This window comes from Melanerpes formicivorus, unplaced genomic scaffold (assembly GCF_026170545.1).
Source record: "Melanerpes formicivorus ecotype bairdi unplaced genomic scaffold, bMelFor1.0.p_v2 SCAF_34, whole genome shotgun sequence".
Classification (NCBI taxonomy): domain Eukaryota; kingdom Metazoa; phylum Chordata; class Aves; order Piciformes; family Picidae; genus Melanerpes; species Melanerpes formicivorus.
Window position 1 is genome coordinate 4,392,385 of NW_027142386.1, and position 21,823 is coordinate 4,414,207.

General features: G+C 65.0%; 2 protein-coding genes across 2 annotated transcripts in view; one reads left to right on the plus strand and one right to left on the minus strand.

The window, feature by feature from the left end:
- Positions 1-14,625, plus strand: part of SNRNP200 (small nuclear ribonucleoprotein U5 subunit 200) — a 48,981-nt gene extending 34,356 nt beyond the window's left edge. The window contains 23 exon segments of the mRNA XM_068156660.1: positions 467-603; positions 605-635; positions 1,903-1,916; positions 2,341-2,546; positions 3,850-4,042; positions 5,152-5,330; positions 6,361-6,391; positions 6,393-6,513; positions 7,810-7,918; positions 8,866-8,974; positions 9,568-9,720; positions 9,722-9,785; positions 9,908-10,023; positions 10,025-10,073; positions 10,866-10,987; positions 11,098-11,145; positions 11,147-11,215; positions 11,217-11,243; positions 12,349-12,525; positions 13,405-13,565; positions 13,661-13,742; positions 13,820-13,912; positions 14,033-14,625. Of these exon segments, the coding sequence (XP_068012761.1) occupies positions 467-603; positions 605-635; positions 1,903-1,916; positions 2,341-2,546; positions 3,850-4,042; positions 5,152-5,330; positions 6,361-6,391; positions 6,393-6,513; positions 7,810-7,918; positions 8,866-8,974; positions 9,568-9,720; positions 9,722-9,785; positions 9,908-10,023; positions 10,025-10,073; positions 10,866-10,987; positions 11,098-11,145; positions 11,147-11,215; positions 11,217-11,243; positions 12,349-12,525; positions 13,405-13,565; positions 13,661-13,742; positions 13,820-13,912; positions 14,033-14,176 (2,435 nt within the window). The 3' untranslated portion in view covers positions 14,177-14,625.
- Positions 14,626-15,448: 823 nt separating this feature from the next.
- Positions 15,449-21,823, minus strand: CIAO1 (cytosolic iron-sulfur assembly component 1). The gene is made up of 7 exons (XM_068156615.1): positions 21,628-21,823; positions 20,003-20,151; positions 19,796-19,907; positions 19,624-19,712; positions 18,618-18,819; positions 16,555-16,642; positions 15,449-16,461 (listed from the first exon to the last, which is right to left on the minus strand). Exons 1-7 carry the CDS (start codon positions 21,764-21,766, stop codon positions 16,221-16,223), a joined length of 1,020 nt encoding a protein of 339 aa, XP_068012716.1. The 5' UTR covers positions 21,767-21,823; the 3' UTR covers positions 15,449-16,220.

Consider the following 21,823-nt stretch of genomic DNA (forward strand, 5'->3'; position numbering starts at 1 on the left):
TCCTGGCTGCCACTTTGTGCCCCTTGGCCTGGCCCTGGGCACCACTCAGCAGAGTCTGGCCCCAGCCTCTTGCCCCCCCCAGCTCCTTTAGCTCTTGCTGAGCATTGCTCAGCTCCCCTCTGGGGTTGCTCTTCTGCAGGCTCTCAGCCCCAGGGCTCTCAGCCTTTGCTGCTGCCAGAGCTGCTCCAGGCCCCTCAGCACCTCCAGAACCTCCCCTGGACTCTCTCCAGGACTTCCCTGTCCCTCTTGAACAGGCTCCTGCTCTGGCAGGGGGGTTGGACTGGAAGATCTCCAGAGGTCCCTCCCAACCCCTGAGCTGTGATGCTGGGAAGGGCTGGGACCGCTGGGGGTTGTTGAGCCTCGAGCAGAGAAGGCTCAGGGGAGACTTCATTATCACCTGCCAGTAGGTAAGGGGTGGCTAGCAGGACAGTGGAGACTCCTCCTGTGTCCTCCCCTCTGCCCCCAGTGTTCAACACAGTCTACAACAGCGATGACAACGTGTTTGTGGGTGCCCCCACGGGCAGTGGCAAGACCATCTGCGCCGAGTTCGCCATCCTGAGGATGCTGCTGCAGAACTCCGAGGGTCGCTGTGTCTACATCACCCCCCATGGAGGCCCTGGCTGAGCAGGTAACCAGCTTCACCCCCAGCCTGGATTTGCTCCCCTCAGCCCCTGCTGCCCTTTGCCTCCCCCTCCCCCTTCTGCTGGCACATCCCTCAGGCTGACTCCAGAGCCATCAGAGAAGGTGAGGTTGGAAGAGACCTTGAGGTGGTCAAGCCCAAGCACTCCTCTAGAGCTCCCTGCCACTAAAGCAACTCAGCAGCACATCACAACCAGAGCTGCTTAGCTTGGATGAGAGCTTTGAGGTCATGGAGTCCAGCCCTAAACTCAGCACTGCCAGGACACCACCACCCCATGGCCCTCAGCACCACAGCTCCAGGGCTTGGAAACCCCTCCAGGGATGGAGAGTCCACCACTGCCCTGGGCAGCCTGGGCCAGGCCTGGGCAAGCCTCAGATGGAAGGAATTGTTCCTCATGGGCAGCATGAACCTGCCCTGGAGCAAGTTGAGGACATTTCTTCTTGTCCTGCCCCTTGTTCCTTGGGAGAAGACATCAACCCCCACCTGGCTCCAGCCCCCCTGCAGGGAGCTGCAGAGAGCCAGAAGGTCTCCCCTCAGCCTCCTCTCCTCAGCTCCCTCGGCTGCCCCTCCCCAGCCCTATTCTCCAGACCCTTCCCCAGCTCTTGTTCTTTGTACCCTCCTGCTCAGGCCACTCCAGGTGCTCTTCCAGCACTTATGAAGGTGCTGGAAGCACCTTCTAGATACCTCTAGGCATAGTGGCTCCACCACCTCCCTGGGCAGCCTTATCCATTACTGCCCTCCAAGATCATTCAGTCCAACATCAACCCAACCCCCCCATGGCCACCAAACCATGTGCCCAGGTGCCATGGCCACAGGATCCTGGAACACCTCCAGGGATAGAGACTCCACCACCTCCCTGGGCTGCCTGTGCCAATCATCCTCCAAGGTCATCAACGCAGTACCACCATGGCCCCACATTTCTTGAACACCTCTAGGGGTGGGGACTTCACCATCTCCCTGGGCAGCCTTATCCATTATTGCCCTCTAAGATCAACCCAGCACTACTATGGCCACAGGTTTCTGGAACACCTCTAGGGATGGGGACTCCACCACCTCCCTGGGCAGCCTTACCCATTATGGCCTTCCAAGCTCATCCAGTCCAACATCAACCCAACCCCACCATGGCCCCAAGTGCCATGGTCACAGCTTTCTTGAACACCTCCAGGGATGGAGACTCCACCACCTCCCTGGGCAGCCTGTTCCATTATGGCCTTCCAAGATCATTCAGTCCAACATCAACCCAACCCCCCCATGGCCCCAAGTGCCATGGCCACAGGTTTCTGGAACACCTCCAGGGATGGAGACTCCACCACCTCCCTGGGCAGCCTTATCCATTATTGCTTTCCAAGGTCATCAACCCAACACCACCATGGCCACACATCTCTTGAACACCTCTAGGGATGGAGACTCCACCACCTCCCTGGGCAGCCTATTCCAGTGGCCCTCCAAGGTCATCAACCCAACCCCCCCCATGGCCACCAAACCATGGCCCCAGGTGCCACGGCCACAGCTTTCTTGAACACCTCCAGGGCTGGGGACTCCACCACCTCCCTGGGCAGCCATGGTCTCTCTGAGGAAGCAGAGACCCCATCCCCCCACCCACCCTTCACCTCCCAGGGCTTTGGGTGGATCTCCTGTGCTTTGAGGCTTGGGAGCTCACCCCCTGCCCCGTGGTGATCTCTGCTCCGTCTCGGCCAGAGAAGTTCCAGGAGCGCCTCAACAAGAAGGTTGTGCTGCTGACAGGGGAGACCAGCACTGACCTGAAGCTGCTGGGCAAAGGCAACATCATCATCAGCACCCCTGAGAAGTGGGACATCCTCTCCAGGCGCTGGAAGCAGCGCAAGAACGTCCAGAACGTCAACCTCTTCATCGTGGATGAAGTGCACCTCATTGGGGGGGAGAATGGGGGTGAGCTGGCAGGGGCATGGGGTGGGCACCACCACCACCTGGGCACAGGTTGCTTGGCTGGGAGAAGAGCTCTTCAAGGTCTTAACCCCCTCCAGCAGCACCCTGGCCACCAAGCTGGGGCCCAGGGGGCAAACCTTGTGGGAGCAGCTCCGGGGATGGGGACTCCGCTGCCTCTCTGGGCAGCCTGGGCCAGGCCCTGAGTGCCCTGGCAGGGGAGAAGCTTCTCAGGGCCAGCCTAAACCTCCCCTGGGGCAACTTGAGGCCATTTCCTCCTCTTCTATCACCTGACACTAGGCAGAAGAGACCTTCTGGCTCGCTCCAGCTCCCTGAAAGGAGGCTGGAGCCAGGTTCCAGTTGGAGAGAGCCAGAAGGTCTCCTCTCAGCCTCCTTCTCCCCAGCCCTCTTCTCCAGACCCTTCCCCACCTTCCTTGCCCTTCTCTGGCCCTGCTCCAGCCCTCCAAGTCCTCCTGGCAGTCAGGAGCCCAACCTTGAGCCCAGCACTCAATCTGTGACCTCCCCAGTGCCCAGCCCAGGGGCACAATCCCTGCCCTGCTCCAGGCCAGGCTGCTGGTGGCCACCTTGGCAAGGAGGTCTCCCTTCAGCCTCCTCCTGTTGTGGGGTGCAGCTCACTCCCAATATCTCTTTTGGGCTCAGGTTTTCCTGCCTGGAGTTTTCCTCCAAGCTGGTGGGAGCCCTTTGGGAAGCTCAGGAGGATCTCCTGGGCTTCTCCATGGGTCAAGGTCTTGGTCTGAAGTGGCCAGAGCTCAGCCAGGAGAAGCAGCCAGGAGCTTGGTGGCCTCCTCCACCCCAGGAGGGGCTTGGTGGCCTCCTCCACCCCGGGAGGGGCTTGGTGGCCTCCTCCACCCCGGGAGGGGCTTGGTGGCCTCCTCCACCCCGGGAGGGGCTTGGTGGCCTCCTCCACCCCGGGAGGGGCTTGGTGGCCTCCTCCACCCCGGGAGGAGCTTGGTGGCCTCCTCCACCCCGGGAGGGGCTTGGTGGCCTCCTCCACCCCAGGAGGAGCTTGGTGGCCACCTCTACCCCAGGGGGAGCTTGGTGGCCTCCTCCACCCCAGGAGGAGCTTGGTGGCCACCTCTACCCCAGGGGGAGCTTGGTGGCCTCCTCCACCCTGGGAGAAGCTGGGTGGCCTCCTCACCCCAGGAGGGGCTTGGTGGCCACCTCCACCCCAGGAGGAGCCTGGTGGCCCCCTGCAGGCGGAGGCGGCCCCCTGCAGGCGGAGGCGGCCCCCTGCAGGCGGAGGCGGCCCGCTGCTGCCCGCTGCTGCCCGCTGCCCTCTCCCCACAGCCGGTGCTGGAGGTGATCTGCTCGCGCATGCGCTACATCTCCTCGCAGATCGAGCGCCCCATCCGCATCGTGGCGCTCAGCTCCTCGCTCTCCAACGCCAAGGACGTGGCGCACTGGCTGGGCTGCAGCGCCACCTCCACCTTCAACTTCCACCCCAACGTGCGCCCCGTGCCCCTCGAGCTGCACATCCAGGTGAGCCTGGGGGCGGCCCCGGCAGCCCCGGCAGCCCTGCCCTTCCGCCTGCTCTCTGGGCGGCAGTCCTGACGCTGCCCCTTCTGCTCCTCCTCTCTCCTCCTCCTCCCTCTCCTCCTCCCTCTCCTCCTCCCTCTCCTCCTCCCTCTCCTCCTCCCTCTCCTCCTCCCTCTCCTCCTCCCTCTCCTCCTCCCTCTCCTCCTCCCTCTCCTCCTCCCTCTCCTCCTCCCTCTCCTCCTCCCTCTCCTCCTCCCTCTCCTCCTCCCTCTCCTCCTCCCTCTCCTCCTCCCTCTCCTCCTCCCTCTCCTCCTCCCTCTCCTCCTCCCTCTCCTCCTCCCTCTCCTCCTCCCTCTCCTCCTCCCTCTCCTCCTCTCTCCTCCTCCTCCTCCTCTCTCCTCCTCCTCCTCCTCCTCTCTCCTCCTCTCTCCTCCTCCTCTCTCCTCCTCCTCTCTCCTCCTCCTCTCTCCTCCTCCTCCTCTCTCCTCCTCCTCCTCTCTCCTCCTCCTCCTCCTCCTCTCACTCCTCCTCCTCCTCTCTCCTCCTCCTCCTCCTCTCTCCTCCTCCTCCTCTCTCCTCCTCCTCCTCTCTCCTCCTCCTCCTCCTCTCTCCTCCTCCTCCTCCTCTCTCCTCCTCCTCCTCCTCTCTCCTCCTCCTCCTCCTCTCTCCTCCTCCTCCTCCTCTCTCCTCCTCCTCCTCCTCTCTCCTCCTCCTCCTCCTCTCTCCTCCTCCTCCTCCTCTCTCCTCCTCCTCCTCCTCTCTCCTCCTCCTCCTCTCTCCTCCTCCTCCTCCTCTCTCCTCCTCCTCCTCCTCTCTCCTCCTCCTCCTCCTCTCTCCTCCTCCTCCTTCTCTCTCCTCCTCCTCCTCTCTCCTCCTCCTCCTCCTCTCTCCTCCTCCTCCCCCTCTCTCCTCTCTCCTCCCCCTCCCTCTCTCTCCTCCTCCCTCTCTCTCCTCCTCCCTCTCTCTCCTCCCTCTCTCTCCTCCTCCCTCTCTCTCCTCCTCCGCCTCTCTCCCTCCTCCGCCTCTCTCCCTCCTCCGCCTCCTTTTCCACCTCCTTTTCCTCTGCTGCCCCCTCTGCCGCCTCCTCCTCCCCTCTCCCTCTCCTCCTGCAGGGCTTCAACATCAGCCACACGCAGACCAGGCTGCTGTCGATGGCCAAGCCGGTGTACCACGCCATCATGAAGCACTCGCCGAAGAAGCCGGTGATCGTCTTCGTGCCGTCGCGCAAGCAGACGCGCCTGACGGCCATCAACATCCTCACCACCTGCGCCTCCGACGTCCAGCGGCAGAGGTCAGCCTGCTGGGGCCTCCTCCCCTCCCTCAGGCAGGCAGCACCTTTCAGGCTGTTTGCTCAAGCCTTGGAATGGTGGAGAAGAGCTTCAGGACCACCCAACCTCTGGCTCTGCCGGGGCTGGGGCTGAACCGTGGCCCTCAGCACCGCAGCCCTGAGGCTTGCAAACACCTCCAGGGACTGGGAGCTCTACCACCTCCCTGGGCAGCCTGGGCCAGGCTTTCAGAACCCTTGCAGGGGAGAAGTTTCTTCTAATTCTCCAACCTTAAATCCCCCCCTGAGAGGCCATTTCCTCTCCTCCTATCCCCTTGTTCCTTGGCACAAGAGCCCAACCCCCACCTGGCTCCAGCCTCCTCTCAGGGAGCTGTGGAAGGTCTCTCCTCAGCCTCCTTCTCCCCAGCTCCCTCAGCTGCTCCTCCCCAGCCCTCTTCTCCAGACCCTTCCCCACCTTCCTTGCCCTTCTCTGGCCCTGCTCCAGCCCTCAAAGTCCTTCTGGCAGTCAGGAGCCCAACCTTGAGCCCAGCCCTCAAGCCATGGCCTCCCCAGTGCCCAGTCCAGGGGCACAGTCTCTGCTGGTCTCTTCTCTGGGCCTGCTCCAGTCCCTCAATGGTTTCCCAGGCTGAGAAGAAGGCTGAGGGGAGACCTTCTGGTTCTCTACAGAGAACCTGGCTCCAGCCTCCTCTCAGGGAGCTGTAGAGAGCCAGAAGGTCTCTTTTGCCTAGTGTCAGGTTCGAGCCAGGTGGGGGTTGGGCTCTCCTCCCAAGTGTCAAGGGACAGGACAAGAGGAAATGGCCTCAAGTTGCCCCATGGGGGAGGTTTAGGGTTGGCCATGAGGACCAAATGCTGTCCTGCCAGAGTGGTCAGGGATGGGAAGAGGCTGCCCAGGGCAGGTGGTGGAGTCCCCACCCCTGGAGCTGTTGTTCCCTGCAGCCCGTTGGTGGCTTTGGGTCTGGACGAGCTCGGGGAGGGCTTTCCCAAGTCATCAGTTCTCTGCTTCTCTGACCTGGGGGTTGGGTTGTTGGGGGAGCAGGTTCCTGCACTGTGCAGAGAAGGACCTGGTTGCCCTACCTGGAGAAGCTGAATGACAACACCCTGAAGGAGACCCTGGTGAACGGGGTGGGCTACCTGCACGAGGGGCTGACCGCCATGGAGCGCCGCGTGGTGGAGCAGCTCTTCAGCTCCGGTGAGCAGCAGCCTGCCAGGGGGCCCAGCACCATCCCCCTGCCCTCCCCCCCAGCACCCCAGGTTGGACAAGGGCCCTCAGGGTCACCTGTGTCCACACCATTAACCCTGCTCTCCCAAGGGTCCACCCCTAAACCACAGCCCCAAGCACCCCCTGCAAACGCAGCCTGGCTTGGGGACTCCACCACCTCCCTGGGCAGCACATTCCGAGCCCTGAGCACTCCTTTCCCCTGCTGTCCAGTCCAAACTTCCCCAGGCACAGCTTGAGGCCATTCCCTCTTGTTCTATCACTGATGACCTGTGAGAAGAGACCAGCAGCAGCCTCTCCACAGCCTCCTTTCAGGGAGCTACAGAGAATGAGGTCTGCCCTCAGCCTCCTCTTTTCCCATCTAACCATCCCCAGCTCCTTCAGTCTCTCCTCATCAGATTTATTCTCCAGGCCCTTCACAGCTTCCTTGTTCTCCTCTGCCCTGGCTCCAGCACCTCCACATCTCTCTGGCACTGAGGTGCTCAAAACTGGACACAGCACTCAAGGTGTGGCCTCCCCAGAGCTGGGTACCAGGGGACAATCCCCTCCCTGCTCCTGCTGGACACAGCATTGCTGATTCCCAGCCAGGAGGCCTTTGGCTTTCTTGGCCACCTGGGCACACTGCTGGCTCCTATTCAGCTGCTTGTCACCCCCAGGTCCCTTTCTGCCAGCAGCTTTCCAGCCACACTGCCCCAAGCCTGTGGTGTTGCTTGGGCTGGTTGTGCCCCACACTGCCCCCAGGCCTGGAGCCTTGCTGGGGGTGGTTGTGCCCCACACTGCCCCAGGCCTGGAGCCTTGCTTGGGCTGGTTGTGCCCCACACTGCCCCAGGCCTGGAGCCTTGCTTGGGCTGGTTGTGCCCCACAGTGCCTCAGGCCTGGAGCCTTGCTTGGGGTGGTTGTGCCCCACACTGCCCCAGGCCTGGAGCCTTGCTTGAGACACTGCCTCAGGCCTGGAGCCTTGCTTGGGCTGGTTGTGCCCCACACTGCCCCAGGCCTGGAGCTTTGCTTGGGGTGGTTGTGCCCCACACTGCCCCAAGCCTGGAGCCTTGCTGGGCTGGTGGTGATGCACAGCCTGGCAGTCTGTGGACTGCAGACAGCAGCTAGGCAAGCCTTGTGGCACTTCTCTACCTCCTGGCTCTGAAGATGACCTCTGTGTGATCTTCACCCCCTCTCCTGGACCTCCCCTGCTCCTAGCTCTTTCACCTCTGCCAGCTGCTGTGTGCTGCAGGGGTGGCCCAGGGGCTGAGTGCTGGTCCCATGCCCCCTCAGGTGCCGTGCAGGTGATGGTGGCCTCCCGCAGCCTGTGCTGGGGCATGAGTATCGCTGCTCACCTGGTGATCATCATGGACACTCAGTACTACAACGGCAAGATCCACGCGTGAGTGACCCCCCCCCGGGCCCCCCCTGCTCCCCTGACCCCCAGGGGAACCAGCCTCTGATCCCAAGGGATCCATCCCTGCCCAGGTGCAGGCTGGGAGCTGTGGCAGAGCTCTGGAGGCTTTCGTAGAGTCACAGAGTTGGGTTGGAAGGAAGCTGAAAGCTCAGCCAGCTCCAACCCCTGCCATGGGCAGGGACTGCTCCCACCAGCCCCAGGCTGCTCAAGGCTTTGTCCATGGAGTCCAACCCCCCTGCCCCACCAGGGGCACCCCCAGCAGCTTGCCCAGCAGCACAATGCCCAGGGGGATTGGAAGCTCTCCACACCAGCAGACTCCACAACCTCTCTGGGCAGCCTGCTCCAGCCTCCAGCACCCTCACACCAAACAACTTTCTCCTCAGGGGCAAACAGAACCTCCTGGCTGCCACTTTGTGCCCCTTGCCCCTTGGCCTGGCCCTGGGCACCACTCAGCAGAGCCTGGCCCCCAGCCTCTTGCCCCCCACAGCTCCTTTTAGCCCTTGCTGAGCATTGCTCAGCTGCCCTCTGGGGCTGCTCTTCTGCAGGCTCTCAGCCCCAGGGGCTCTCAGCCTTTTGCTGCTGCCAGAGCTGCTCCAGGCCCCTCAGCAGCTTCCAGCCTGCCCTGGACTCTCTCCAGCACTTCCCTGTCCCTCTGCACCTGGGGAGCCCAGACCTGGACCCAGGGCTGCAGATCTGAGCAGAGCAGAGGGGCAGGAGAGCCTCCCTCACCCTGCTGCCCACACTCTTCTCCATGCCCCCCAGGACACCCTTGAGGCCTTCTTGGCCACCGGGGCACACTGCTGGCTCCTGGGCACCTTGCTGTCCCCCAGCACTCCCAGCTGCTTCTCCCTGGGGCTGTTCCCCAGCAGGTGCCCCCTGGCCAGCCCTGCTGCAGGCCTTTCCCTGAGCTCCCTGTGTGCCTGCCCCCTCAGGTACGTGGATTATCCCATCTACGACGTGCTGCAGATGGTCGGCCACGCCAACCGCCCGCTGCAGGACGACGAGGGCAGATGTGTCATCATGTGCCAGGGATCCAAGAAGGTTGGTGAGGAGCTTGGGGCCACCATTTCTGCTCTGCAAATGCCTCATCTCCTGCCTCAGGCTGTGGACTTCCATCTCCTGGCTTTGGGCAGGCCAAGGGAGAGGAAAGCGAGCAGGGGGTTGGAGAAGCTCTGCTGTGAAGACAGGCTGAGGGGGCTGGAGGTGTTCAGCCTGCAGAAGAGGAGGCTCCAGGGGGGACCTAACAGCAGCCTGCCAGTGTCTGAAGGGAGCTCCAGGAAGGATGGAGAGAGACAGTTTGCAAAGGCCTGCAGGGACAGGACCAGGGGCAATGGGCTTCAAACTGGAGCAGAGCAGATTCAGGTTGGGTGTCAGGAAGAAGTTCTTCCCCAGGAGGGTGGTGGAACACTGCAACAGGTTGCCCAGGGAGGTGCTTGAGGCTCCATCCCTGCAGATACTCAAGGGGAGGCTCAGCAAGGCCCTGGGCAGCCTGATCTGGTTGGGGATGTCCCTGCTGGCTGCAGGGAAGGTTGGACTGGATGAGCTCTGGAGGTCCCTCCCAGCCCTGGACCATTTGGTGGTGGTTTTCTCTGCTCAGGAAGACGTTCTCCAGGGCGCTGGGAGGGTGCTGGGAGTTCACTTTCCTCCTGTCCTGCTGCAGGACTTTCTTCAAGAAGTTCCTCTATGAGCCCCTGCCAGTGGAGTCCCACCTGGACCACTGCATGCATGACCACTTCAACGCCGAGATCGTCACCAAGACCATCGAGAACAAGCAGGACGCTGTGGACCTACCTGACCTGGACCTTCCTCTACCGCAGGATGACTCAGAACCCCAACTACTACAACCTGCAGGGTGAGCAGGCAGGGCTGGGAGCTGGGGGGGGCTGTCAAGGGACTCCTCCTGGGCTGGGAGCAGCTGCCCTCCCCCGCCTGGGGGAGCTGCTGAGCCCCAGGCTGAGGCTGCTGTGCCCTCAGGCGTGTCCCACCGGCACCTCTCGGACCACCTCTCGGAGCTGGTGGAGCAGACCCTCAGTGACCTGGAGCAGTCCAAGTGCATCAGCATCGAGGATGAGATGGATGTGGCCCCTCTCCAACCTGGGCATGATAGCTGCCTACTACTACATCAACTACACCACCATAGGTGAGGCTCAGCAGGGCTCCTGCTCGTCCCCTCGCCCCGTGTCCCCTCCCTCCTTGGGCCCCAGGTGGCAGCTCAGAGATCCAGGGAATGCCTTGGGCTGGAAGGGACCTTGGGGGTCATGGAATTGTGAGGCTTGGAAGGGACCTCAAAGCTCAGCCAGCTCCAACCTCCCTGCCATGGGCAGGGACACCTCACACTACAGCAGGTTGCTCACAGCCACATCCAGCCTGGCTGCAAACACCTCCAGGGATGAGGCTTCCACCACCTCCCTGGGCAACCTGTGCCAGGCTCTCACCACCCTCCTGGGCAACAACTTCTTCCTCACAGCCAATCTCAATCTCCCCACTTCTAGTTTTGCTCCATCCCCCCCAGTCCTGTCACTCCCTGACACCCTCACAAGTCCCTCCCAGCTTTCCTGTAGCCCCCTTCAGATCCTGGAAGGCCCTCAAGAAGGTCTCCCTGGAGCCTTCTCCTCTCCAGACTGCACAACCCCAACTCCCTCAGCCTGTCCTCACAGCAGAGCAGCTCCAGCCCTCTGCTCCTCCTGGTGGCCCTTCTCTGGGCACACTCATCTAGTTCCAAACCATCCCACTTCCACCTCCCACCAGCCCAGGTTACTCAAGGCCTCATCCAGCCTGGCCTTGGGCACCTCCAGGGAGCATCCAGGCCCTCCCTGGGCAGGGTTCTGTTCACCTCCATCCCTCAGCCTCCCCGCTGACCGCCTGGAGGCACCTCCTGTCCGCCCTGCTCCCTGCTTCCCCCTCACCCCCTCTGCCTCTCTGCCTTCTCCAGAGCTCTTCAGCATGTCCCTCAATGCCAAGACCAAGGTGAGAGGGCTGATTGAGATCATCTCCAACGCTGCTGAGTATGAGAACATCCCCATCAGGCACCACGAGGACAACCTCCTGCGGCAGGTGAGCCACAGCGGGCCGGGGCCGGGGCAGGCTCTGCCGGGGGGCGCGGCCCACAGCCTCCCTCTCTGGGGGTCTCCAGGCGCTGAGGGCTCGGTCCTCTCTCCCTGCAGCTGTCCCAGAAGGTCCCCCACAAGCTGACCAACCCCAAATTCAACGACCCCCCACGTCAAGACCAACCTCCTGCTGCAGGCTCACCTGTCCCGCATGCAGCTGAGCGCCGAGCTGCAAGTCAGACACCGAAGAGATCCTCAGCAAGGTGCAGCAGGCTGGGCCCTGCCCTCCCTGTGTCCCCCACTGTGTCCTCCCTTCCCCTCCTCCCTTCCCCTCCTCCCTTCCCCTCCTCCCTTCCCCTCCTCCCTTCCCCCTCCTCCCTTCCCCTCCTCCCTTCCCCTCCTCCCTTCCCCTCCTCCCTTCCCCTCCTCCCTTCCCCTCCTCCCTTCCCCTCCTCCCTTCCCCTCCTCCCTTCCCCTCCTCCCTTCCCCTCCTCCCTTCCCCTCCTCCCTTCCCCTCCTCCCTTCCCCTCCTCCCTTCCCCTCCTCCCTTCCCCTCCTCCCTTCCCCTCCTCCCTTCCCCTCCTCCCTTCCCCTCCTCCCTTCCCCTCCTCCCTTCCCCTCCTCCCTTCCCCTCCTCCCTTCCCCTCCTCCCTTCCCCTCCTCCCTTCCCCTCCTCCCTTCCCCTCCTCCCTTCCCCTCCTCCCTTCCCCTCCTCCCTTCCCCTCCTCCCTTCCCCTCCTCCCTTTTGCCCTCCACTCCCCCATGGACTCCTCCCAGGGCTGGCTGCAGCTGGAGGGAAGGAGCCTCTGGGGCTTTCCTTCAGCTTTTGGGCACAGGATCCCCAAACCCCAGCATGGGGAGGTGGTGGTGGGGGGATAGTAAGGGAGCTGTGGAGATCATCCAATCCCAACCCCCCCTGCTCCAGCAGGACACCCACAAGGCAGCAAAGCTGGGGAAGGGACTGGGGGGGGGCAGGGCTGGGGAGAAGGAGGCTGAGGGGAGACCTCCTGGCTCCCTCCACCTCCCTGCAAGGAGGCTGGAGCCAGGTGGAAGAGACCAGGAGGTCTCTTCTGCCCAGGGGGAGGTGATGGAAGAAGAGGAAATGGCCTCAGGTTGCCCCAGGAGGTTGCCCCTGAGGAACAATTTCTGCCCCTTGAGGCTTGCCCAGGCCTGGCCCAGGCTGCCCAGGGGCAGTGGTGGAGTCCCCAGCCCTGGAGGGGTTTCCTAGGGGTGGTGGTGCCCTGGGGGCAGTGCTGGGCTCCATGGTCTTGAAGGTCTCTTCCAGCCAGAGCCCTTCTGTGGCTCTCAGTTTGAGGATGGTTTCAGCCCCCAAGCAGCTGTGTCTTTGTCCCCTGCTCTGTGTCCCAGGCCATCAGGCTGATCCAGGCCTGTGTGGATGTGCTGTCCAGCAATGGGTGGCTGAGCCCAGCCCTGGCTGCCATGGAGCTGGCCCAGATGGTGACCCAGGCCATGTGGTCCAAGGATTCCTACCTCAAGCAGCTGCCTCACTTCACCTCGGAGCACATCAAGCGCTGCACAGACAAGGTGAGGCTTGAGCAGGGCTCCCTGAGCTCCTGCTTCAGCCAGGGGCCAGCACAGGGCTGAGGATGGCAGAGCTGAGCTGCTGGAGGCTCTGCAGAGGGACCTGTGCCAGGCTGGGTGGATGTGCCAAGGCCAATGGATGAGGTTCAGCAGTGCCAAGGGCTGGGTCCTGCCCTTGGGGCACAGCAACCCCAGGAAGGCTCCAGGCTCGGAAGTGCCTGGTGGGAAAGGCCCTGGGGTTGCTGGGTGCCAGCAGCTGGAGAGGAGCCAGGGGGTGCCCAGGTGGCCAAGAAGGTCACCAGCAGCCTGGCCTGGAGTGGGCAGCAGGAGCAGGGCAGGGATGGTGCCCCTGGGCTGGGCACTGGGGAGGCCACAGCTTGAGTGCTGGGCTCAGGGTTGGGCTCCTGACTGCCAGAAGGATTTTGAGGGCTGGAGCAGGGCCAGAGAAGGGCAAGGAAGGTGGGGAAGGGTCTGGAGAAGAGGGCTGGGGAGGAGCAGCTGAGGGAGCTGGGGAGAAGGAGGCTGAGGGGAGACCTTCCGCAGCTCCCTGAGAGGAGGCTGGAGCCCGGTGGGGGTTGGGCTCTTGTCCCAAGGCACAAGGGACAGGACAAGAGGGAATGGCCTCAAGTCACCCCAGGGCAGGTTCAGCTTGGCCATGAGGAACAATTTCTTGCCCTGAGGGCTGCACAGGCCTGGCCCAGGCTGCCCAGGGCAGTGGTGGAGTCTCCATCCCTGGAGGGATTCCGGAGCCCTGGAGCTGTGGCGCCGAGGGCTTGGCGCCGGCCTGGGGCACTGCTGGGTTCGAGTGCTGGACTCCATGCTCCTGGCAGTCTCTGCTGAGCAGAAGAAGGCCATGGCTCCATGCCCTCTCCTTGCCTGCAGGGTGTGGAGAGTGTCTTTGACATCATGGAGATGGAGGACGAGGACAGGAACTCCCTGCTGCAGCTCTCCGACGCCCAGATCGCCGACGTCGCTCGCTTCTGCAACCGCTACCCCAACATCGAGCTCTCCTACGAGGTGGTGGAGAAGGAGAGCATCAGGAGGTGACCTGGGCCGGCCTGCCACCCCCCCCTGCCTGCCCTCCCAGCCTCCAGGGCACGGCCTTGACCCTCACTCTCTGCTCCTCTCCCCCCCGCAGCGGTGGCCCCGTGGTGGTGCTGGTGCAGCTGGAGCGTGAGGAGGAGGTCACCGGCCCTGTCATCGCCCCTCTCTTCCCGCAGGTGGGTGCCAGCCTGGGGCCGCCAGGGGGCCACCCCCACCCCCTCCCCAGCCTGGGTAACTCTTCTCTCCCTGGCAGAAACGTGAGGAGGGCTGGTGGGTGGTGATTGGGGACTCCAAGTCCAACAGCCTCATCTCCATCAAGCGCCTGACGCTGCAGCAGAAGGCCAAGGTGAGCGGGCAGGGGGCGGCGGTGCTGCAGGGTGGCTCTGGCCCTGCCCGCTGGGGCTGGCCCTGCCAGCTGGGGCTCCCTCTGCCACCACGGGCTGCCAGCTCGGCCTTCCCTCCGCAGGTCAAGCTGGACTTCGTGGCCCCGGCCACGGGGACCCACAACTACACCTTGTACTTCATGAGCGACGCCTACATGGGCTGCGACCAGGAGTACAAGTTCAGCGTGGACGTCAAGGAGGCAGAGAGCGACAGCGACTCCGACTGAGCCCAGCCCCGGGGCTGGCCTCCCGCTCCCGGCACCTCCCCCCGGGGCTGGCCTCCCGCTCCCGGCACCTCCCCCCGGGGCTGGCCTCCCGCTCCCGGCACCTCCCCCCGGGGCTGGCCTCCCGCTCCCGGCACCTCCCCCCGGGGCTGGCCTCCCGTTCCCGGCACCTCCCCCCGGGGTGGCCTCCCGCTCCCGGCACCTCCCCCCGGGGCTGGCCTCCCGCTCCCGGCACCTCCCCCCGGGGGTGGCCTCCACCTCCCGGCACCTCCCCCCGGGGTGGCCTCCCCCTCCTTTCCTCCTCTTTTGTGTTGTTTGGTTGTTTTTTCACGGCCCGGCTGCCTTGTACAGAGTGAGAGCAATGGAATAAAGCCCTGAGGACTCCCAGCGTGGGGTGGGGGTGGGGAGAGAGCTCCAGTTCCAACCCCCACTGCCATGGGCTCCTCCCACCAGCCCAGGCTGCTCAAGGCTTTGTCCATTGAGTCCAACCCCCCTGCCCCACCGGGGCACCCCCAGCAGCTTGCCCAGCAGCACAATGCCCAGGGGGAGTTGGAAGCTCTCCACACCAGCAGACTCCACAACCTCTCTGGGCAGCCTGCTCCAGGCCTCCAGCAGCCTCACACCAAACAACTTTCTCCTCAGGGGCAAACAGAACCTCCTGGCTGCCACTTTGTGCCCCTTGTCCCTTGGCCTGGCCCCAGCCTCTTGCCCCCCACAGCTCCTTTAGCTCTTGCTGAGCATTGCTCAGCTCCCCTCTGGGGCTGCTCTTCTGCAGGCTCTCAGCCCCAGGGCTCTCAGCCTTTGCTGCTGCCAGAGCTGCTCCAGGCCCCTCAGCAGCTTCCCAGCCTGCCCTGGACTCTCCCCAGCACTTCCCTGGCCCTCTGCACCTGGGGAGCCCAGAGGTGGACCCAGGACTCCAGATGTGGGCAGAGCAGAGGGGCAGGAGAACCTCCCTCACCCTGCTGCCCACCCTTCTCCATGCCCCCCCGGACACCACTGGATCCTACTTGCCCCCCAGGGCACACTGCTGGCCCCCAGCACTCTCAGCTCCTTCTCCCTGGGGCTGCTCTCCAGCAGGTTCCCCTCCCCAGCTCCTGCTCCCCAGCTCCTGCAGGCAGAGGCCCTGGCTGGGGGCTCCTCCAGCAGCACCTTTCCTCTTGGGCTGCTCTTCCCCTGGAGGCCCAAAGCCAGCTCCCGTCCCTCTCTGCCACCTCCTCCACCCACATCCTATTCCCCACTCCCCCAGGGGTGCTGTTGGCAGCTCTGAAAGGAGGCTTTGGGCTGCAGAGCTCAGCTTTATTGAACAGGGGGCAGGGGCCAGGGGGGAGAGGAGAAATAGGGAGTGGGGAGGGGGCTGGGGTGAGGAGGGAGTAGGGAGGGGGCTGGGGTGAGGAGGGAGTAGGGAGGGGGCTGGGGCAAGCAGGGGGAGGGGACAGGGCAGGGGTGAGGAGGGAGAAGGGGGGGAAGGGGGCAAGGGGAAGGAGGGAGAGGGAGAAAGAGGGGGTGGGGAGGGGGCTGGGGCGAGGAGCAAGAGGGAGAAGGAGGGGGTGGGGAGGAGGAGGAGAGGGGACGGGAGAGGAGGGAGAAGGGGAAGGGGCAGGGGTGAGGAGGAGGGGAGGGGGCAAGGGCAAGGAAGGAGAGGGAGAAGGGGGGGCAGGGGGCAGGGGCAAGGAGGGGTTGAGGAGGGGGCTGGGGCAAACAGGGGGAGGGGGCAGCAATCCTGCCCCATGGCCCAGACCCAGCCAGGCGCCACAGCAGGCTCCCCCCGCCCCCGCCCCATCCCCGGGCACCTCCCCAGTCCCGGGGACGGTGCCCAGGCCCCGGGGGGCGGTGCCCAGGCCCCGGGGGGCGGTTCCGAGGCCCCGGGGGGCGGTGCCCAGGCCCCGGGGGGCGGTGCCGAGGGCCCGGGGGCGGTGCCGAGGTCGCGGGGGCGGTGCCGAGGGCCCGGGGGCGGTGCCGAGGTCGCGGGGGCGGTTTCGAGGCCCCGGGGGCGGTGCCAAGGGCCCGGGCGCAGGGGAGCCCAGCGCAGGCCCTGCCCCCGGGGGGCTCAGCAGAGCTCGGGGCGCTGGTAGCGCCAGAGGGCGATGTCGCCGTCGTCGCCGCAGGAGGCCAGCAGCCCGGGCTCCCGCGGGTGCCAGGCCACGCAGTTGACGTCCTGGGCGTGGGCCCGGGGCACATGGGCTGCCAGGCTGAAGGAGGGCTGCAGGGGGGCGCCCGAGGGGGTCTCCTCGAAGACGCGGATGGCGTCGTCCCCGCAGGCCGTGGCCAGAGCCCCGGTCAGGTGGCACCTGGGGAGGGAGGGAGGAGGGAGCGGTGCCCAGGGGGTGCCAGCGGCGGTGCCACCCCCGGGAAGGAGGCAGCTGGAAGGCTCTGCCGCTCACCAGGCCACGTCGTAGATGGTCCTGGAGTGGTAGCCGGAGAGGTTGCAGACGCACTTCCAGGTGGGGTCTGTGCCGCTGCAGGACACCCCTGGGAGAGAAGAGAGCGACTGAGCCACGGCCTGCCCCTGGGGGAGGCAGCTCTGGAGGTCAGCCAGAGGGCATCAACCCCCCCTGCCCCACCAGGGGCACCCCCAGCAGCTTGCCCAGCAGCACAGTGCCCAGGGGGGGTTGGAAGCTCTCCACACCAGCAGACTCCACAACCTCTCTGGGCAGCCTGCTCCAGGCCTCCAGCAGCCTCCCAACAAACAACTTTCTCCTCAGGGGCAAACAGAACCTCCTGGCTGCCACTTTGTGCCCCTTGGCCTGGCCCTGGGCACCACTCAGCAGAGCCTGGCCCCAGCCTCTTGCCCCCCACAGCTCCTTTAGCTCTTGCTGAGCATTGCTCAGCTCCCCTCTGGGGCTGCTCTTCTGCAGGCTCTCAGCCCCAGGGCTCTCAGCCTTTGCTGCTGCCAGAGCTGCTCCAGGCCCCTCAGCAGCTTCCCAGCCTGCCCTGGACTCCCTCCAGCAGTTCCCTGTCCCTCTGCAACTGGGGAGCCCAGAGCTGGACCCAGGGCTGCAGATTTGGGGCAGGTAGAAGAGCAGAACCTCCCTCACCCTGCTGCCCACACTCTTCTCCGTGCCCCCCAGGACACCACTGGATCCTTCCTGGCCACCAGCTGTGTCCTCAGCAGGGCAGAGCAGAGGGGCAGGGCCCTGCCCTTGCCCTGCTTGCACTTCATGAACTTCCCCTCTCTCCCAAGCTGCCTCCAGGGCTCACTGGATGCCAGCACAGCCTGCTGGGGGTCACCACTCCTCCCAGTCCTGCACCATCAGCACTCTGGCTGTGGCTCCTCCCTGTCCCTTCATCCAGGGCACTGTTGCAGATGGCTCAGATCATCTCCAGAGCTCCTTCCATCCCCTCCCATGCCATGCTGACCAAGCCTGGCCCCAGTCCTGACCCCTGGGGCCTCCAGCTCCACCTGGTGCCACTGACCCCAACCCTCTGAGCTCTGTCCCTCACCAGTTCTTCTACCTCATGCCCACTCTCCTAACCCCCACTCCATGAGCCTCCCCCCAAGGATGCCATGGTAGGACAGTGCCCAAACCCTGGGCACCACCCACCCCCTGCCCTCCCCAGCCCTGCCCCCCCCACCCAAAGCCATCAGACAGCTCAGACTCCTCCATCCTGCCCCTGAGCTGCCTTCTGGGTCAGGGCAATCCCCAATTCTGCCTTCTGCAGCTGGCTCAGGGCAATCCCAAGCACTGATGCAGGCTGGGCAGGGACTGGCTGGAGAGCAGCCCTGGAGAAAAGGACCTAGGGGTGCTGGGGGAGGAGAAGCTCAACAGGAGCACTGGCAGCCCAGAGAGCCAAGCAGAGCCTGGGCTGCAGCAAGAGAAGTGTGGCCAGCAGGGCCAGGGAGGGGATTCTGCCCCTCTGCTCCACTCTGAGGAGACCACAGCTGCAGCTCTGGGGCCAGCTCTGGAGCCTCTGTGCCAGGAAGGATCTGGAGGTGCTGGAAGGTGTCCAGAGCAGGGCCAGGAGGAGGAGCAAAGGGCTGGAGCTGCTCTGCTGTGAGGACAGACTGAGGGAGCTGGGGCTGTGCAGGCTGGAGAGAAGGCTCTGAGGAGACCTAATTGTGGCCTTCCAGATTCTGCAGGGGGCTACAGGAAAGCTGGGGAGGGACTTGTGAGGGTGTCAGGGAGGGATAGGGCTGGGGGGGATGGAGCAAAACTAGAAGTGGGGAGATTCAGATTGGATGGAGGAAGAAGTTGTTCCCCATGAGGGTGGTGAGAGCCTGGCACAGGTTGCCCAGGGAGGTGGTGGAAGCCTCCTGCCTGGAGGTGTTTGCAGCCAGGCTGGATGTGGCTGTGAGCAACCTGCTGTGGTGCGAGGTGTCCCTGGCCATGGCAGGGGGTTGGAGCTGGCTGAGCCTTGGGGTCCCTTCCAGGCCTGACCATTCTGTGAGTGTGTGCCTGTGCTGCCCAGCAGGTGGCAGAGCAGCCCTGCCCCAGGCTGGCCTCACCCTCGGGGTTGCCAGGCTGGAAGCGGCGCCAGATCCGCAGGGTCCGGTCGTCGCTGCAGGAGGCCAGGCGCTCGCCGGAGCTGTCGAAGGCCACGCTCCAGACCGTGGACTCGTGGCCCTCCAGGGTGGCACAGCAGACCCAGTCGTCCTCCTCCTCCTGGTACAGCTTCACTGTGTCGTCGTAGCTGGCAGAGGCCAGGAGCTGGGGGAGGCAGGGGCGAGGGACTCAGCAGAGCAGGTCGCAGAGGTCCCCTCCCCGGGGGCGGTGGAGGCTGGGCTGGGGGAGGGCTGGAGCAGCCTGGGCCTGCTGGGAGCTGTCCCTGCCCAGGGCATGATGGTCGAGGTCCCAACCCAACCCCAGACCAGCATCCAGGAAACAATTAACCATTCCTGGAGTGGAGACCTCCTGGTGGCCTCCCAGGATTTGAAGGGGGCCAGAGAAGAGCTGGAGAGGGACTGTGGGCAGAGGCATGGAGGGACAGGACACAGGGTAATGGCTGCAGGGAAGAGGAGGCTCTGAGGAGACCTTCCTGGGGCCTTCCAGTGTCTGCAGGGGGCTGCAGGAAAGCTGGGGAGGGACTTGTGAGGGTGTCAGGGAGGGACAGGACTGGGGAGGATGGAGCAGAACTAGAAGTGTGGAGATTCAGATTGGCTGTGAGGAAGAAGTTCTTCCCCATGAGGGTGGTGAGAGCCTGGCACAGGTTGCCCAGGGAGGTGGTGGAAACCTCATGCCTGGAGGTGTTCAAGACCAGGCTGGATGAGGCCTGGAGCAGCCTGGGCTGGGGGGAGGTGTCCCTGCCCATGGCAGGGGGCTTGGCACTGGCTGAGCTTTGAGCTCCCTTCCACCCCAACCCATTCCAGGAGCCCCTGCCCCGGGTGCCAACCAACTTCCCTTCAGCACAGCCTCAGGCTGGCAGAGCTGGGCCAGGAGCAGCTCCCAGCTGCACTGGGAGGGGGGCTGGGGTGGCACTGGGGACCCCCCCTGCCCAGCAGCCCCAGCTGGTACCTCCTGGCTGGGATGCCACACCACATGCTTGACGTCCTGGCTGTGGGAGTTGAGGACGCTGACGCACTCATACTCCTCCTCCTCGTCCACTGTGGGGGAGAGGAAGAGCTTGTGGGGAGGCTGGGGTTGGGGGGGGGACCCTCCACCGCCTCCCCACCCCCTTCCCCCTCACCTTCCCAGACCCAGACGCTCTTATCTCGGCTGCAGGTGGCCAGCAGAGTGCCAGAGGGGGCCCAGGCCACCGACTTGACCTCATTCTCGTGGCCCTCCAGGGTGGTGATGCACTGGGGAGGGAGAGCGGGAGAGGGGCACAGGAGGGTGCCCGGGGGGCACCGGCTGGGGGTGTGTGTGTGGGGGGGAGGGGTCCCGGGGGGCTCACCTCAAAGCCATCAGCTTGCTTCTTCCAGATGCAGGTGGTGGCATCGAAGCTGGCAGAGGCCAGGTAGGAGCCGCAGGGGGACCAGGCCACCCTGCGCACCGTGCGCTGGTGCCCATCGCCCAGCACCGCCTGGCACGACCAGCCCGAGCCTGCCCGCGGCGGGAGGGTGCCCAGGTGAGCCCAGGGGCAGCGGGAGGGTGCCCACCCGAGTCCAGGGGGATGCAGGAGGGTGCCCACCCGAGCCCAGGGGGATGCAGGAGGGTGCCCAGGTGAGCCCAGGGGGATGCAGGAGGGTGCCCAGGTGAGCCCCAGGGGATGCAGGATGGAGCCCACCCGAGCCCAGGGGATGCAGGATGGTGCCCAGGTGAGCCCGGGGGGAAGCAGGATGGAGCCCACCCAAGCCCAGAGGCAGCAGGAGGGTGCCCAGGTGAGCCCAGGGGCAGCAGGATGGAGCCCACCCGAGCCCAGGGGCAGCGGGAGGGTGCCCACCCTTAGCCCCTCTTTCTTCCCCCTCTACCCCCACCCTATATCAAGCCCCTCCCTCCTTCTCATGTAGCCCCACCCCCTCCATTGCCCTCCTAGCCTCACCCCTCCTCTCTTTCCCTCCAATACCTGTAGCCCCACCCCTTAGCCCCTCCCTCTTACCCATATAGCCCCACCCCCCTTGCCAAGCCCCTCCCATCCCTTAGCCCTTCCTCAGCCCATGGCTCCACCCCTCCATAATTGATACCACACCCCCTTAAGCCCCTCCCACCCAAACGCCATTACTCCATAGCCCCACCCCATTCTGTTACCCCACCCCTCCATGTAACCCCGCCCCTTTAGCCCCACCCCCTCATTTAGCCCCTCCCTGCCCTACTCTACCTTTCTGGCCCCACCCTTATACCCGTAACCCCGCCCCCTCAGAGCCCTTCTGGGACCACAGCCCTCACGAAGCCACGCCTATTTCTACATAACCCCGCCCCCTCCATAGCCCCGCCCCATTCCTGTAACCCCGCCCCCTCAAAGACCTTCTGGGACCACAGCTCTCACGAAGCCACGCCCATTTATACATAACCCCCCCCTCCATAGCCCCGCCCCATTCCTGTAACCCCGCCCCCTCAAAGACCTTCTGGGACCACAGCTCTCACGAAGCCACGCCCATTTATACATAACCCCGCCCCTTCCATAGCCCCGCCCCCATTCCTGTAACCCCGCCCCCTTAGAGCCCTCCTGGCCCCATAGCCTTGCCCTTACCTGGCCCCTCCCCTTTCCCCATAGCTCCGCCCCCGCAGAAGCACCATAGCCCTAAGCCCCTCCTACTTTCACATAGCCCCGCCTCCATCCCTGTAACCCCGCCCCCTTAGGGCCTTCCCGTCCCCGCAGCCCCGCCTCTCACCACCCTCCTCCCAGTGCCATCAGCCGCGCTCCCGCAGCCCCGCCCCCTACCCCTAGCCCCTCCCCCGCCCCGCTCCCGCCCCGCCCCCTTCCCGCCGGCCCCACTCCCGCCCCGCCCCCTACCCCTAACCCCGCCCCCTGCCCCTAGCCCCATTCCCGCCCCGCTCCCTCCCCGCTCCCGCAGCCCCCGCCCCCCGCCCCAGCCCCTCCCCAGCCCCCGCCCCGCCCCCTCCCCGCCCCCCCCGCACCGTCTCTGCCCCACAGCCGCACGCAGCGGTCGCCGCCGCAGGAGGCCAGCAGGGTGCCGCTGGGGTTCCAGGCCAGGAACCAGCAGCGCGACTCGGGGTGCGCCGGCAGGCGGCACAGCAGCTCCAGCGCCTCCTTCATGGCGCCGCCGGCACCGCGGCCCTGAGCCGGGGCCTGGCCGCGCCGCCGGAAGCGGAA

Bases quoted from the DNA above. Each gene is read 5' to 3' on its own strand.
- CIAO1 (XM_068156615.1), bottom strand. From the start codon at position 21,766: ATGAAGGAGGCGCTGGAGCTGCTGTGCCGCCTGCCGGCGCACCCCGAG. The intron at 20,152-21,627 runs GTGCGGGGGGGG...CGCCGCGGGCAG, and splicing joins GCGGCTGTGGGGCAGAGACG to GCTCGGGCTGGTCGTGCCAG. The intron at 16,462-16,554 runs GTGAGCGGCAGA...CTCCCTCCCCAG, and splicing joins ACCATCTACGACGTGGCCTG to GTGCCACCTGACCGGGGCTC.